General features: G+C 41.5%; 1 protein-coding gene across 4 annotated transcripts in view; it reads left to right on the forward strand.

Annotated features, from left to right (window-relative positions):
* LOC144683193 (Krueppel-like factor 3) overlaps window positions 1-13,522 on the forward strand; it is an 84,669-nt gene that overhangs the window by 21,787 nt on the left and 49,360 nt on the right. For all 4 annotated transcript variants that reach the window (XM_078546162.1, XM_078546156.1, XM_078546166.1 and 1 more), the window contains exon 3: window positions 13,065-13,161. In XM_078546162.1, the coding sequence (XP_078402288.1) occupies window positions 13,105-13,161 (57 nt within the window). In that variant the 5' untranslated portion in view covers window positions 13,065-13,104. The remainder of the gene's footprint in view (window positions 1-13,064; window positions 13,162-13,522) is intronic.

A 13,522-nucleotide genomic window follows, 5' to 3' on the forward strand; every position in this document is an offset into this window, starting at 1 on the left:
GAAACTTGAGAAAATCTAGGCTAGCTCCTGAGCGTCACACTGAGGGACTGCTGCAATATCACAGCTGCTGTTTCTTAGATGAAATTCTAAGATGAGCCACTGTCTGCCTCCTTGGGCCTATGAAAATATACAATGGCATGACGAACAGGGAAGTTAACCTGGTCAGCATTTACCCCTCAATTAACATCTATAGCACACTATCTAATAATTTTATATAATTTTTTTTGTGGGAGCTTGATGAGCATAATTTGGCTCCTGGATATCCAACCCTGTAGATCAACACTGACTACACTTTAAAAGCACCTCATTCGCTGTAATGCAATTTGGGATGTCCTGAATTCATGGAAAGCAATACAATTTTTTTTACCGAGATAACAGGGGTTGGAAACAGAGGAACTGGAGTAGGCCATTCAGCCCACCGAGCTTGCTCTGCCATTCAATGCGATCATGGCTGATCATCACTTCAATGCCTTTTCCCCCACACTATCCCCATATCCTTTTATGTCATTGACATTTAAAAATCTGTCAATTGCTTTAAACATACTCAATGACTTGAGTTTCCACAGCCCTCTGGGGTAAAGAATCCCAAAGACTCACCCCTCTGAGTAAAAAAAAACATTCTCCCTATCTTGGTCCTAAGTGGCTTCCCCCTTATTTTGAAATTGTGTCCCCTGTTCTAGACTCCCCAGCCAGGGGAAACATCTTACCTGCATCTACCCTGTCTATCCATTTTAAGTATTTTGTAGGTTTCAATGAGATCACCTCTCATACTTCGAAATTCTAGAGAATACAGGCCCTCTTTCCCCAATCTCTCTTCATAGGACAGTCCCGCCATCCTGGGAACAAGTCTGGTGAACCTTCGTTGCACTCCCTCTATGGCAATAATATCCTCCCTAAGGTAAGGGGACCAAAACTGCACACAGTACTCCAGGTGTGGTCCAACCAAGCTTCTGTACAATTGAAGCAAGACTTCACTACTCCTGTACTCAAATCCTCTTGTGATAAAGGCTAACATACCATTAGCCTTGCTAATTACTTGCTGCACCTGCATGTTAGCTTTCTGTGACTTATTGACAAAGACACCCAGGTCCTTTTGTACATCCACACTTTCTAATGCCCCATCATTTAAGAAATACTCTGCATATCTGTTCCACCTACCAAAGTGGATAACCTCACATTTTTCCACATATTCCATCTGCCATGTTCTTGCCCACTCACTAATCTGCCAAAGCCCCTTGAATCCTCTTTGCATCTTCCTCACAACACATATTCTCACATAGCTTTGTGTCATCTACGAACCTGGAAATATTACATTTGGTTCCCACATCTAGATTAGTGATATACACTGTGAACAGCTGGGACCCAAGTAATGATCCTTGTGGTACCTCAATGCCTGCCAATGCAGGAACGACCCATTTATTTGTTCTCCTTGCTTTCTGCCTGTTAAAACAATCCCAAATCCATGCCAGTATATTACCTCCTAGCCCATGTGCTTTAATTTTGCTAACCAACCTCCTGTGGGGCACTCTATCGAAAGCCTTCTGAAAATCCAAGCATACTATGTCCATCGACTCCCTTTATCAATCCTGTTAGTAACATCCTCAAAAATCTCCAATAGGTTCATCAAATATGATTTCCCATTCATAAATCCATGTTGATTGTGCCCAGTCAGATCATTATTATCTAAGTGTCCATTTATCACATCCATTGTAACAGATTCCAGCATTTTGCCTACTACTGACATATGGCTAGTTCTGTAGTTCCCTGTTTTTTCACTCAGTCCCATTTTAAATAGTTGGGTGACATTTGCTACCTTCCAATCTGCAGGAACTGTTCCAGAATCTATAGAATTTTGGAAGATGATCATCAATGCATCCACTATCTCCATAGCTACCTATTTCAACACTTTGGGATGCAAATATCAGGTCCTGTGGACTTATCAACCTTCAGTCTCATTAACTTCTCCAATACAACCTTCTTACTAATACTAGCTTCCTTCAATTCCTCATTTTCCCTGGTCCCTTGGATCTCTAATTCTGGGAGATTTCTTGTATCTTCCTCAATGAAGACTATCATTATGCTTCTCTGCCATTTCTCTATTCCCCATTATAAATTCTCCTGACGTTATCTGTGACGAACCCACATTTGTCTGAGCCAAAATTTCCTTTTTTAAATACCTATAAAAGCTTTTACATGTCTGCTTTTATGTTTTTTGCTAGTCTACATTCATATTCTGTCCTCCCTTTCTTTATCAGTTCCCTGGCCCTCCTTTGCTTTATTCTAAAATGCTTCTGAAGCGATTCTAAGGTTCCTGAGGTTTTTAAAGCTATGGTGATAAAAATGTATTGATTTTCACAAGGAAATGGGTTTGGAAAGATCCACTGCTATTTTCCTCTTTCGCACTTAGAAATTACAAAAGCAAGGGTGGGAAATGCAGCAGAAATCTTTTGGAATTAATTGGTGGGGTTTAAAATTTACTGGCAACAATTGAATGGAAACCCACATTCAGCCGGCTTCCTGTTTGGTCAAGGTGTCTTTCCCTTCCCTTTCTGAACACATGCATTTACCCAGCCTCAGTAACTAGATAGAAATAACCATTGTTGAGTTTGGCGAAATTCTTTACAGAGTTGTACATTGAGGTGATGACACCTGTTCCTAAAAGTAAATGGTTTAAAGGATTCGGGTCATCGCTATACAGCATCCACAAGATATTTAACTTGGATTGTAAGTCGATGCAATCAATGACACTCTTGATAAAATTCACACTTATCCTTTTATTTTTGTATTGTGCTTTCAATAAAAATATTTTTAAAGCTTCAATGAAATGATTTGCACTTCAGCAGATTAGTTGTTTACATGGCAATCATGAGATTTTCAGAGTGGCTTGTGTAAAAGCTCTCGGTCATCTCATTTTTTACAATGTGAATTAATTGCACTGGAGTCAGTTACACTATGTTTACCAGCACATGACTAAAACTTTACTTTCTATTGCAAGGTGGGTTTCAGTGCACTGGGGCAATGCTGAACGCGTCTTGTACAATGTTTGAGCATAGAATCAGAGACTAGCACAACACAAACGAATAAAGGACTAGTCGGACAATTATACTTGTGCCAGCTCGTCGAAGGAGCTATCTGATTAGTCCCACTCCCCTGTTCTTTCTGCAAAGTCCTGCAAATTTATCTCCTTCAAGTATTTGAGCATGTAAGTTGTCCAAGGGTTTTTGCAAAATCCTGCACATTTATAGTTGCTCATAAGTAACGTTCCAAACCTTTTAATGTTCTGACTACAGCCTTTCTCTAATATCAGGGTAAGATCCATAAAAAAGCAGTAACAGAAATTCATTGCTGGCCTGTATTGGCAAACTGAGAATTCAGCCAGTTTGGGGCCAGAACAAAATGTGTCCCACAGCATGCAGCACCAGCATCAGTGGGGATTTATGTTTGCTGCCTGCGGTGTGGAAGAAACCACCTCTTTGAGATGGGTCTCTGTGCTGCCAGACACACTAACAGGCCCCCATTTATATTACAGCACTGCTGCCAGAGTCGTTGCTGTGAATAAAAATGGCTAGTGCTTGTGGTCGTAAAGCATACGTGGGCTATAGCCTTTGGATTAAGAAAACGTTTATTAAAGGAGCTACTTTTAAAAAAAAATGTGCAGAGTCAAAACCCCTGAATACACATCTGAAAACTGAAGAGAGAAAATAGCAAGCTGGGCTGATTTGATGATAAACTCTGATGGGTAGAGGCACCTTGGGCCAAATTTTTGTCTGGCTTTGGAGGTGCATTTTGATTCACAAGGGCCCATTAGAGTTTTTCTGGAGGAAATCTGATTTTCCTCTGCATTCCTAAACCCACACCATTTTTGTATGCCTTCTTCCTGAGTCTGAAATGTAGTATAAAGGGTTAACAGATGGGATATGCTAATGTTTGATGTCGATGATGATGTACCACTGACACTAGTCAGTCGTGTGTTAGACTTGAGAGAGAGAGAAGTTGAAATCCTGCCTAAGAGCTACGTGCCTACTCTGTCACCTGTTTAGATCTAATGCTAATAGACAAGTGTTAAGCAGATACCAAAGTATGTCTATAGTCTGTTTAAGATCCAAGCCCCACACCTAGAGTCCAAGACAGAAGGACTCAATCTCAGAACATGGTGCCAGCGATGGAGACATTGATATAAAAAACGCATCACTGTTATCGAAGGAACCACAGAGTGGAGAAGCCTTTGAAAGCAGCTGGAGAAATTTTGGAGGTCGGAGCTACACTGGAGAGAGGTAACAATGACCAGGCCTAGTGAGCAGTCCCTGCCCTTGCCCTGCCTGTTTGACTGGCCTGAGGGCCCACGGTGAGGCCAGCAGTGGGGGTTATGCAAACGCCATTTTCTCTGACACTGAACAGCGCCAGGTCTTCACCAAAGGTTCAAGTTAGTTCCTTTCTTTATGCAGTAGGTCCAGGAGCAGGTGGCATTCTCTTAAGACAGCAGGAGCCCACTACGGATTTTGATTCCATTATTAAAGCCTTTGATACCTTTTCTAATCAGCCACGCAACCCCATTATCGAGCAGGCAGTTCAGTGCATGAAACAGCCCCAACACTGAGCGGCGAATTGGGCTATAATTCATGGCAACACCGAGGCTTCACATAACCCCATAGATTGGGTAGGCCAACGGCAAGCGGCCCACCCATGTTAAAGCTCACCAAGCAAAGCAAAAGGACCGGAAACTCCACACCGGCAGCCATTTTGAGATGCTTGCGTTGTGGTGTGAAAACCCAGCATAGATGCCAGGACTGCACAGCAGGGGAATGCTTCCAGTGTAGCAAAACTGGACATTTCAAGACCTTCTGAAAATCCAGCAATTTTTATTGAAGTCGTGAACCAGTGAATATTTACAAAACACATTCCTTCCCAGAGATAGAAAGTCCAGAAAACAATCACCCTACAGAGTTCCTAGGGGAGGTAAATGGTCTTAACCCAGACTACTGGTCAGTTATGGTATAAGTTCAAGGATTCAATACTTCCTTTAGAATTGATACTGGAGCAACTGTTAACATAGTATAGCAGCTGACCTTGACTTTGTGAAGTGTGGTCACTGTTGTAGTGTAAGAAATGCAGGAACCAGGAACCTGAGAATGCTTCCCCTGAGTTCAAGTTGGAGTCCATAGAGGACCACATTGTTAGAGAGCTGGTCCCTTCTCAGGGTGAAAGTCAAATGGCACCCATACTTCAGTCCCAGCTGAAAGTCTTCTGTTCAGAGCTGGAGGTTAGCGCACAAGTTGCAGTAAATCTTTAGCACTTCTGAAGCTGCAGAATCCTGTACAGCAATCTTGTCCCACAGTTGATTGTCTACAAGAAATTTGTCTTGTTACAGAACATGAGGCTGACTTGTCTCCATATTCTCAGTAATTCTTCCCATTGCCCATAATGGAGTCACCTCACACAGAGAGAAGTGGGCTCTCTTACCACTGCCTACCATGATAAATCATTGGGAAATCATCTCTTCTTTTCCTGACAGAAAGTTGGCTGTTTTTCCCTTCATTGTTTAAGTTCATTGAAATCTCAGATCTTCAATGCCTTTTCAGTCTTTGATACAGCAGTGGAGAATACAGCTGTAATAGTCTTCCCTGGAGTTGAAGATCATTCCTCTTCTGGAGCTTCTTCCCAGAGTCCTTCTGGAGAGCAACAAGTTTCTCAGAGTGTCCTGAGTTCTTCTCTTCTAGTCCCAGAAGGTCCTAGGTTCAATTCTCTTCAGTCTGCTCTTTTGAATCAGCCTTTTGTTAAAAAGAGTTTGTTGTCCTTGCAGTTCGGATATCCCGAAATCTACATTCAGCTTCCCAGCTATGCTGACAGCAATGCTGATAAAGTGTTGCCCTATTCTGCACATGATGATGTCCTGCCAGATGTAGAAGAAAACCTTTATGCCTCCAAGCGGTCTTCCCTATGGGCCGAGAATACTGAGAAAGATTGAATCTCCCCGGACTATGAATTGGGAGGCGAAGAGTAGGAGTTGGAGTTGAGTAGAATCTGTAGTTGTTAAAAAAAAGAGTTACAGAAATGTAATTGAAGACATTGGGCAGAATTTTGCCGTTGATGAGCAGGGGGCGGGGCCCGCTCGCCGACGCAGGATGACATCGGGTGGAACCCTCGACGTCATCCCGCCCCATTTAAATTTTCAGGAAGGCAGGGGCGCAGCAAAATCAGCTGCGGGCCCACCGACCTGTCAATGGCCAATTGAGGCCATTGACAGGATCATTTAAGCAATTAAAGGACCTGCCTGTCGAACCTTAAGGTTGGCGGGCAGGCTAGGAACCCTGGCGGCAAATAGAAAAAACATGAAACCTCATCCACCGACAGGATGTGGTTTCATGCAGGGTTTTAAAAAGTTCAATAAAGTTATAGTGTAAATTATGAACATGTCCCATCTCATGTGACATTGTCACATGAGGGGGACATGTTAGGGAATTTTTTTTTCTATTTTTAATCTTTTTCAAAGTGGAAGCGATCTCCCTGAGGCTGCACTTAGCCTCAGGGAGATGTGCACTCTTTCGTGTGCATGTGCGAAAGAGCACACTCTCGCTTTTGGGGAATCCCTCCCCGCCCACACAGGAAGTACATAGCTCTTCCCTCTCACTCACTTTACCATAGCACAGATGGTCATTAAAGCACTGGATCCAGGTTCCCTGGTGGTGTGTTGAGGCACTGACCTCCTCGCTTATTTTGGCCGAGGCTGCCTTGGTGGAACTGGGCGTCTGCCTGGGCACATGGGGAAATAGGACATTCCTGTGAGCCTCCATCTGGCGCAGGATGATTTCCAGGTCATGCTCAGAGAACCATGCTGCAGCTCTTTCCCAGGACTCTTAGCCGCTCTGAGCATTGGCCACCCTGGAATAAGATATGAGGATGCATATGAGTCAGCATGAATATGTGTGATGCCTTTCATTGTCGAGTAGTTCATGTAAAGCTCCTGAGGAGATGGTATTGCTCTGTGGGTGGCCATATGGGAGGGAAAGGTGTGGCTGGCAAAAGTTTGGTGGCCTTTATTGCATGGCTAGTGAGCGGGTAGCAAGCCATGTCCCAGGTCAACAATGTTGCAAGGGCACAAGGGATATAGGGGAGATTTTGTGACTCTCCTTTGGCACTTCTGGGGTTAGGCCCAGGGGGGGTGCTCAGTTTGCTGCACATCCTGTGTGGGTGGAATGCTTCAAGATGGTTGCTGTGGGTGTGAGAGGGTGGGTGTGAGGGGTTCTGAATTGGACTGAGGTGAAGTGTGCTGCTGCGGCGATTTGCAGAGCTTTGTGAGCTTTTGCATGATGTTTGTTCAAAGGCCAGAGACTAATAGAGGTAAACATCACAAGACTGGCGCAGCAGGGGAGTGAGAAGATAAGGGAAAGTGTGAACATTGGCATAAAACAATAAATGTGTGTGAATGACTAAGGCTATACAGTCAATGAGCCAGCTTACACAGGGCAGCAATGTATCAGCCAGCAAACAAATACATAGTACTCCAAGGGTCACAGGTCACCTCTAGCATCATGGCAGGGCTATATCCGAGCTGATTTAGTGGGCACTGCTTGGTGCCCTTTAACAGGCAGAGGATAGGAGGAACCCGCCTCTGCCTCAGACACATTCCAGCTCCAAGCCTAGTTGCAGCTTCCAATCTGCACCCAGAACCCGTCTCCTGCCAAAATTACGACAACGGCGGGTGACGTTGGACAGCGTTCATGGGTACAGTTTGTGTGTTGCGAAATGGCTTGTCTCGTGTTTCGCGACCAGAAAACAAAAAATCTGCCTCTTGTCACATACAAATCATTGTGCCCAATGCATCTTTTAAAAGCAATGTGATTTCTCAAACAAAACTGCTGTAAATATATATAAAATAGGTAACTGGTTTGTAGAAGTAAATTCTGAAAGGTGCGACAATTGATGCAAACTAATTGCTGTTTTAGTTTCCCTGCCCAGACCTTTAACAAAAAAATACACAGCCTTGAATCAAAAAATTTGAATTCCTGAATGTCTGATATATCACACACCTCCCTATCTACACAGAGAGCACACACCAGTGACCCACAAACATTTGCATTTTATATGGTTGTATATTTGTCGTAATCTGGTCTGCAATATACCTTTAAAATGAATGTGTAATGGAAGATCACATGATCTTGGTATCCAATAGCAGAGTAGCGCGGGCTACCTCTGTAGTCAGTAGCCTTGAGTTAGAGTCTGAAGAGTAAAGACAAGAGTTTTGAGTTGTAAGCACACAAGTAAGTGTAGCTGTTGAGTTCCTTTTGTAAATAAACAGAACTTGGTCATCCCAAAACAAGCGTGCAGCCCGAATCCTTTAGCTCCAACAAACCTGGGTACAGGACCCAACAATATTAAATTACCTAAACCCTACTCTACGTATCAAGGAATTTATTTATTCAGTGTTACGTTCTAAAGCACTGCATGCATATTTATTTCAAGGAAATTATTTTTAGTTGGGTTAGCCAATGTGACGAAAGCTATGTTAGATTCTAAGAATTAATCTTCCATTAGATATCTGTAAGGTATGTATTGTTAAGTTAATTGGAATGCCATTGTAAAACAAATTCTCTTGGTAAGTATATCTTTATGTAAATAGGATTGTAAATAGCTCACCTTTTATAATTTTTATCTGACAGTGACTTTGTCAAAGTGCCCTTACTTTATGGAACAAATTTTGCAAATGTATTATCCTGACATGGACTTTCACCTACCGAAAACATACTTTGGGATGTTTACTATTGAATTAACTTGTTGGTGAACAGAAAATCATGGGAGTGCACCAAGCACAGTTACTGCACACATGACTGTGTCTCAGATTTATGGGTGAGAAGAGATGCAAGACCTCTATGAAAAAAATGGATTGTTCAGTTGGATCATATTCTAGTTCTTTTTACGTTTGTAATATTGATTTGCTGGGAAGTATAGTATTATGTGTGCATCCCTGGTTGAGAATAGGTTTAGAGACAAAGGGTTATGACAATACAAACTATTAATCAAGAAAATAGAAACACTGAATTTTTGTTAACTAGTCGACAGTGTGAAATGGATTTCTGGAATTGGTGAGTCAAAAGTGAAGGGAATGCCAGCTGATTTTTTATCCCCCAAGAGGCCTGCAAATGCCCTTCACAAACAGGACTCACTGTGTTATAGCAAAAGTTGTCCTTTCAGTTGGTGTCCACATCCTCTATTTGAAAAACATATCTTTTTGGAGAGGATATTGCAATGGTGAATTCACACATGCCTTCTAATTGAGTGGCCTCTAATTGAGGGGTAGTGGGTCATTATCTGTTAGAGGTATTTTAAATCTTGTATTGTGGAAATACCCACTGCTATTTGTCGGATCCATGTGTGGGAGAGTTCCTATTGTTCGGGTTCAGAGCGTATTTCTTTCCAAGCAGTCTGAGATCAGAAATTCCTGCTGTAGTTGGACAATTTGGAAATTGAAATTGTGTTCTGTGAAAATTACAACAAACATTTAAGACTCATTTGTTTGTCTGTTAGTTTAACAAAGGTGATAAACATTTATTTTATATTAGTTAATCCTTTTCTTAAAATAGTGGACAGAGATACTTCTTGCAAGCATTTTATCCTGTCTTTTACCAAAATCCCAGGGCATAATTTCCACCCCTTGTTTCAGATTTATTGAAGGTTCTTGTTTCATTTGTGCAGAAGCATATACTGCCTCACAGCCATGTTGTGAATGGCATTCACATTTTATTGCTGTTTGATTAAATGTGTGTATGTGCCTATGTGTGGTGGATCCTATCTTTTTTTTATCATCATCTTTTTTGCTGTTCACAAACTAATGCTCTTAATGGTGCTTTGGGGTTGTGTAGGATTCCTTTGATGTTTGCCTTAAGGCCCCATGCTTTACAGAACTGCTTTAAGCAGAAGTGGTTCTGAAATATTCTTGACCCCTGCCAGTGTTGTGGAATTTACCATGTTTACCTCATCTGGCACAAGTTACTGCAGTAGCGACTTTCACTTCTGCTCATGGGCCTAAATGCCCGTAAGTGGAAAATATTCTCACAGGCTGACCAGACAGCTGTCCGCTGCTGGTGAAAAATTGGCCAGTTGATATTTGCTATCGATGGCATTGCTGGGAGCAGAAAACTCCATGAAATGCTAACCGGTGGGGTGAATCTCTGCTTCTCCTGCATTGTCACTGAGGTCAAGTGGGATCAATAGTGGCCTTGTATCATAAATGAGCCCGACTGGTGAGTCATTAACTGAATTAAGCACTGTTTATCTGTTATCACCTACCTTTCTCAAGGCACTGTTGTTGATATAAAAACAGAATTACCTGGAAAAACTCAGCAGGACTGGCAGCATCGGTGGAGAAGAAAAGAATTAACTCACTGTTGTTGATATGCTGCATGCAGGAGAGTTATCCCGATGTTCTGACCAATACCTATCCCCCAAGCAACATCACAAAAACAAGTAATTTGGCATGTATCAAATTGCTTTTGTGGGATCTTGCTGTGCGTTTCCTATATTACAGCAGTGACTACACTTCAAAAAGCATATTATTGGCTGTAAAATGCTTTGGGACATCCTAAGGTTGCAAATGGTGCAATATAAATGCAGGTTCTTTCCTTTCTTGAAGCTCTTTAATTTAAAGCTAAATTCTACCAACACAATTGGGGTATAAGAAGCACATCTCAGGCAGCCGTGTTTGTCGAATTCTGGCAAGAGATCATATTTGCTGCTTTCTCCTTTGGGATGGGCGATAATTAAAGATGCTTTGTTGTTTCCCTTAAAAGAATGTCATTTCTATTCTGGAGAGCATAATTCCTCCCCCGAGCTTGGGCGGGTGAGGAGGCCAACCACACCACACTTCTGCCATGACAGATGGAATTTCTGACAAAGGCCAGCACACCCTCCCTATAGTTATTCATATAACAAGTTGTTCTCCATTGTTGGTGAGGCCGTCCATCCTCACTAAACGTAACGTTGGTGAGTGATATGCCCTTTGGTAGGTTCATTTGTGTAAAATTACACTGTCTGGTAAACAAGTGGACAGAAGCTTACTGCTGCCCCTCAGTGCCAGTTTCAAACAAAGGGGAGAGGGGGCCCCTCAGTTCTCATGACTGGGGCATATTGTGCTACATGGGAAGATACGAAGAGAAATGGAAGAGAACACATTAAAATAGCGTAAACTGTTTCTTTTAATTAGTATAGGTGTTACATTATTTGGTCAAAATGAATATAACAATCTTGGAATATTTACTAACTGTATCTGGAACTAATACAATCGATCTATTTTTCATCTGGGAATTTTATTTCCAAAACCTTGATTTTAACTTTGGCGGAAATAAGGCAGGCGGAGGTGCCGAAGTGAATGGCAAATCACCACCAGCCTCCCCCTGACCTCAACAGTGTGAGGTTCAGCCAATTTTAAATGAGTTCGTTGCCAACCCAAAACCAGTGTGAAGTGGCAGCTGGCTGAATAGTGGGAGCTGAACGTCCCAATCATTAGCACATTGTAGGTTTCAGTGAGATTTACACTTTTCTGCATTTTGGTTCACTCAATGAAGTTAGGCAGTGACAGGACTGATATTTATTCAAATGCTGGAATTACAATTTAGATGTTAGAAAATAATTGGAGGGTAACTTTCACAAATATTTCCTTTTTGGTTGAGGAGTCCTGTGGGAACTGTTGACTTGAGCGCCCATATTCCCTGTGTGCGCTCCCAGTAGTGAAGTCTGTGGCAGAAACACAAATTCAAGATTATTTTTGTAGGTTTGCAATAACTCCATGTTTGCTGCACATATGCTGTCGACCTGTATTACTGTGTGTTAATGTGTAAAAGAAAAAGGGGAAAATCTTTACTTACAGCCTTAGACCTGAATTTTGAAATAAGGAAGATGTGCATGTTCAGCAGTTTTGAAAAAAGCAGAAGAACTCTTTTTAAATAGGCACCATGTTGATGAGAAATGTTTGAGAAAATTATGTGTTTATTTGGGAAGGGGAGGGGAGATCCATTAGAGCCACGCATAATTTGTATCATAATAGTATCTTGCACAAGCTGCTCATCCAGCAGTTTCACATGTTCGCAATTATTGCATCATGTGTTTGTAAATATGCTGAAGTGTTTGGGATACGTTTTGAATGAAGCTAGTTTTCCTTTACATTGTCTTGTATTGCAGTTCAGTTAAATTCCGCTTTGTTGAAAATTCTCAAAAGACCTTTACTTCCAATTGTGTGATGTATTTTTGGTGCATCCTTTGTTCAAATGTATTGATGAAATAATTTATAGATGATATAAGGGGGGTTTAATAAATGAAGCCCAGCTTTTAGTTTGCACAGAGTTATGTACTTAGATTAAGTCCTTTTCTGTTATATTGGGTCACGTCTCGCAAAAGAGCTTGAATAAAACAATTTAATATAAGAATAATTAGACAAGCAATTTTAATATAAACATATTTATATTTATGTAAGAACTAAGCATTGCAAACAGAATAAACTGTAACTGAAAACTTGGCAAAAATGTAGTTTATGATCCAGATGTAAACCATTTTTAAATTGAACATTTTTACAAAGTTACAAAAGCGACAAATCATACATCAGCTTTCACAGATATAATTTATTGGGCCTGATCTTGGCTTACTTGAAGCCCATTCACATGCACAATTTTAAAATCAGGCATATTCTCATGATTTGAGGAGTTTGAGGAGGCACAGGATGGGGGGCAGTGCAGGCATATGGTGGGGGCAGGCCACATCTTTTCTTGGGTGTTGTGTTGGCTTGGGTTGTTTTTTTTTTGTACAGATAAAGACCAATAGCGGTGTGCTATCATTGGCATCAACCTGTTGCTCTTTCCGCAGGGATGTGTTGTGCAGTTTGTGAGAGGGAACCTATTGTATAGCCCTCCAGGAAGAGGACAATGCTGGTTGATACTTCCCCATTTCTAGCTGGAGGCCAATTGTCAGGTGCTCAGGCATGCTTCTACATCTGCTTAATCCACTTGGGTTGTCCTTTATGTGTAGGCACAGAATGAGTTCATGATTAAAGTTCAAGACCTTCCCTTTTCTTTTGACAGGCAGTAAACCCAACTCTTCTGGCATTGCAACTCATTCAAAATGCTTATGTTTGACCATTTGCCTGGCAAACAAGACTCAATGGAACCAGTTCCAATGGTGAGTATGAATTGGCGTTGTTAAACAGTTGGTAAAGAAGCAATATCTCTTAAAATTAAATCTATTATTTCAGTTTAGGATTCTTACCTATTTTCTGATTCAGGACTTACTACATAGTTCACCAATATAGATGAAATGGTCATGCTAATTTACAGGAGAATGTCCTTCAAAATATAGCTGTCATTTAAACAGGATTCTTTCTTTTTAACAGTGGATTTTAAAAGGTATACATTGTGATTATGTTTCAGCTTAAAGAGAGTTTATCCAGTTAATAGCTAAGCCGTACCAATCAAAAGGCTCTCATTTTGTTTGACAGTCTGTGCCATTTGCTAATCTCAGTTGGAGTGAAAGGGAGAACACA

This window comes from Cetorhinus maximus, chromosome 1 (assembly GCF_964194155.1).
Source record: "Cetorhinus maximus chromosome 1, sCetMax3.hap1.1, whole genome shotgun sequence".
In the NCBI taxonomy this organism is placed as follows: Eukaryota; Metazoa; Chordata; class Chondrichthyes; order Lamniformes; family Cetorhinidae; genus Cetorhinus; species Cetorhinus maximus.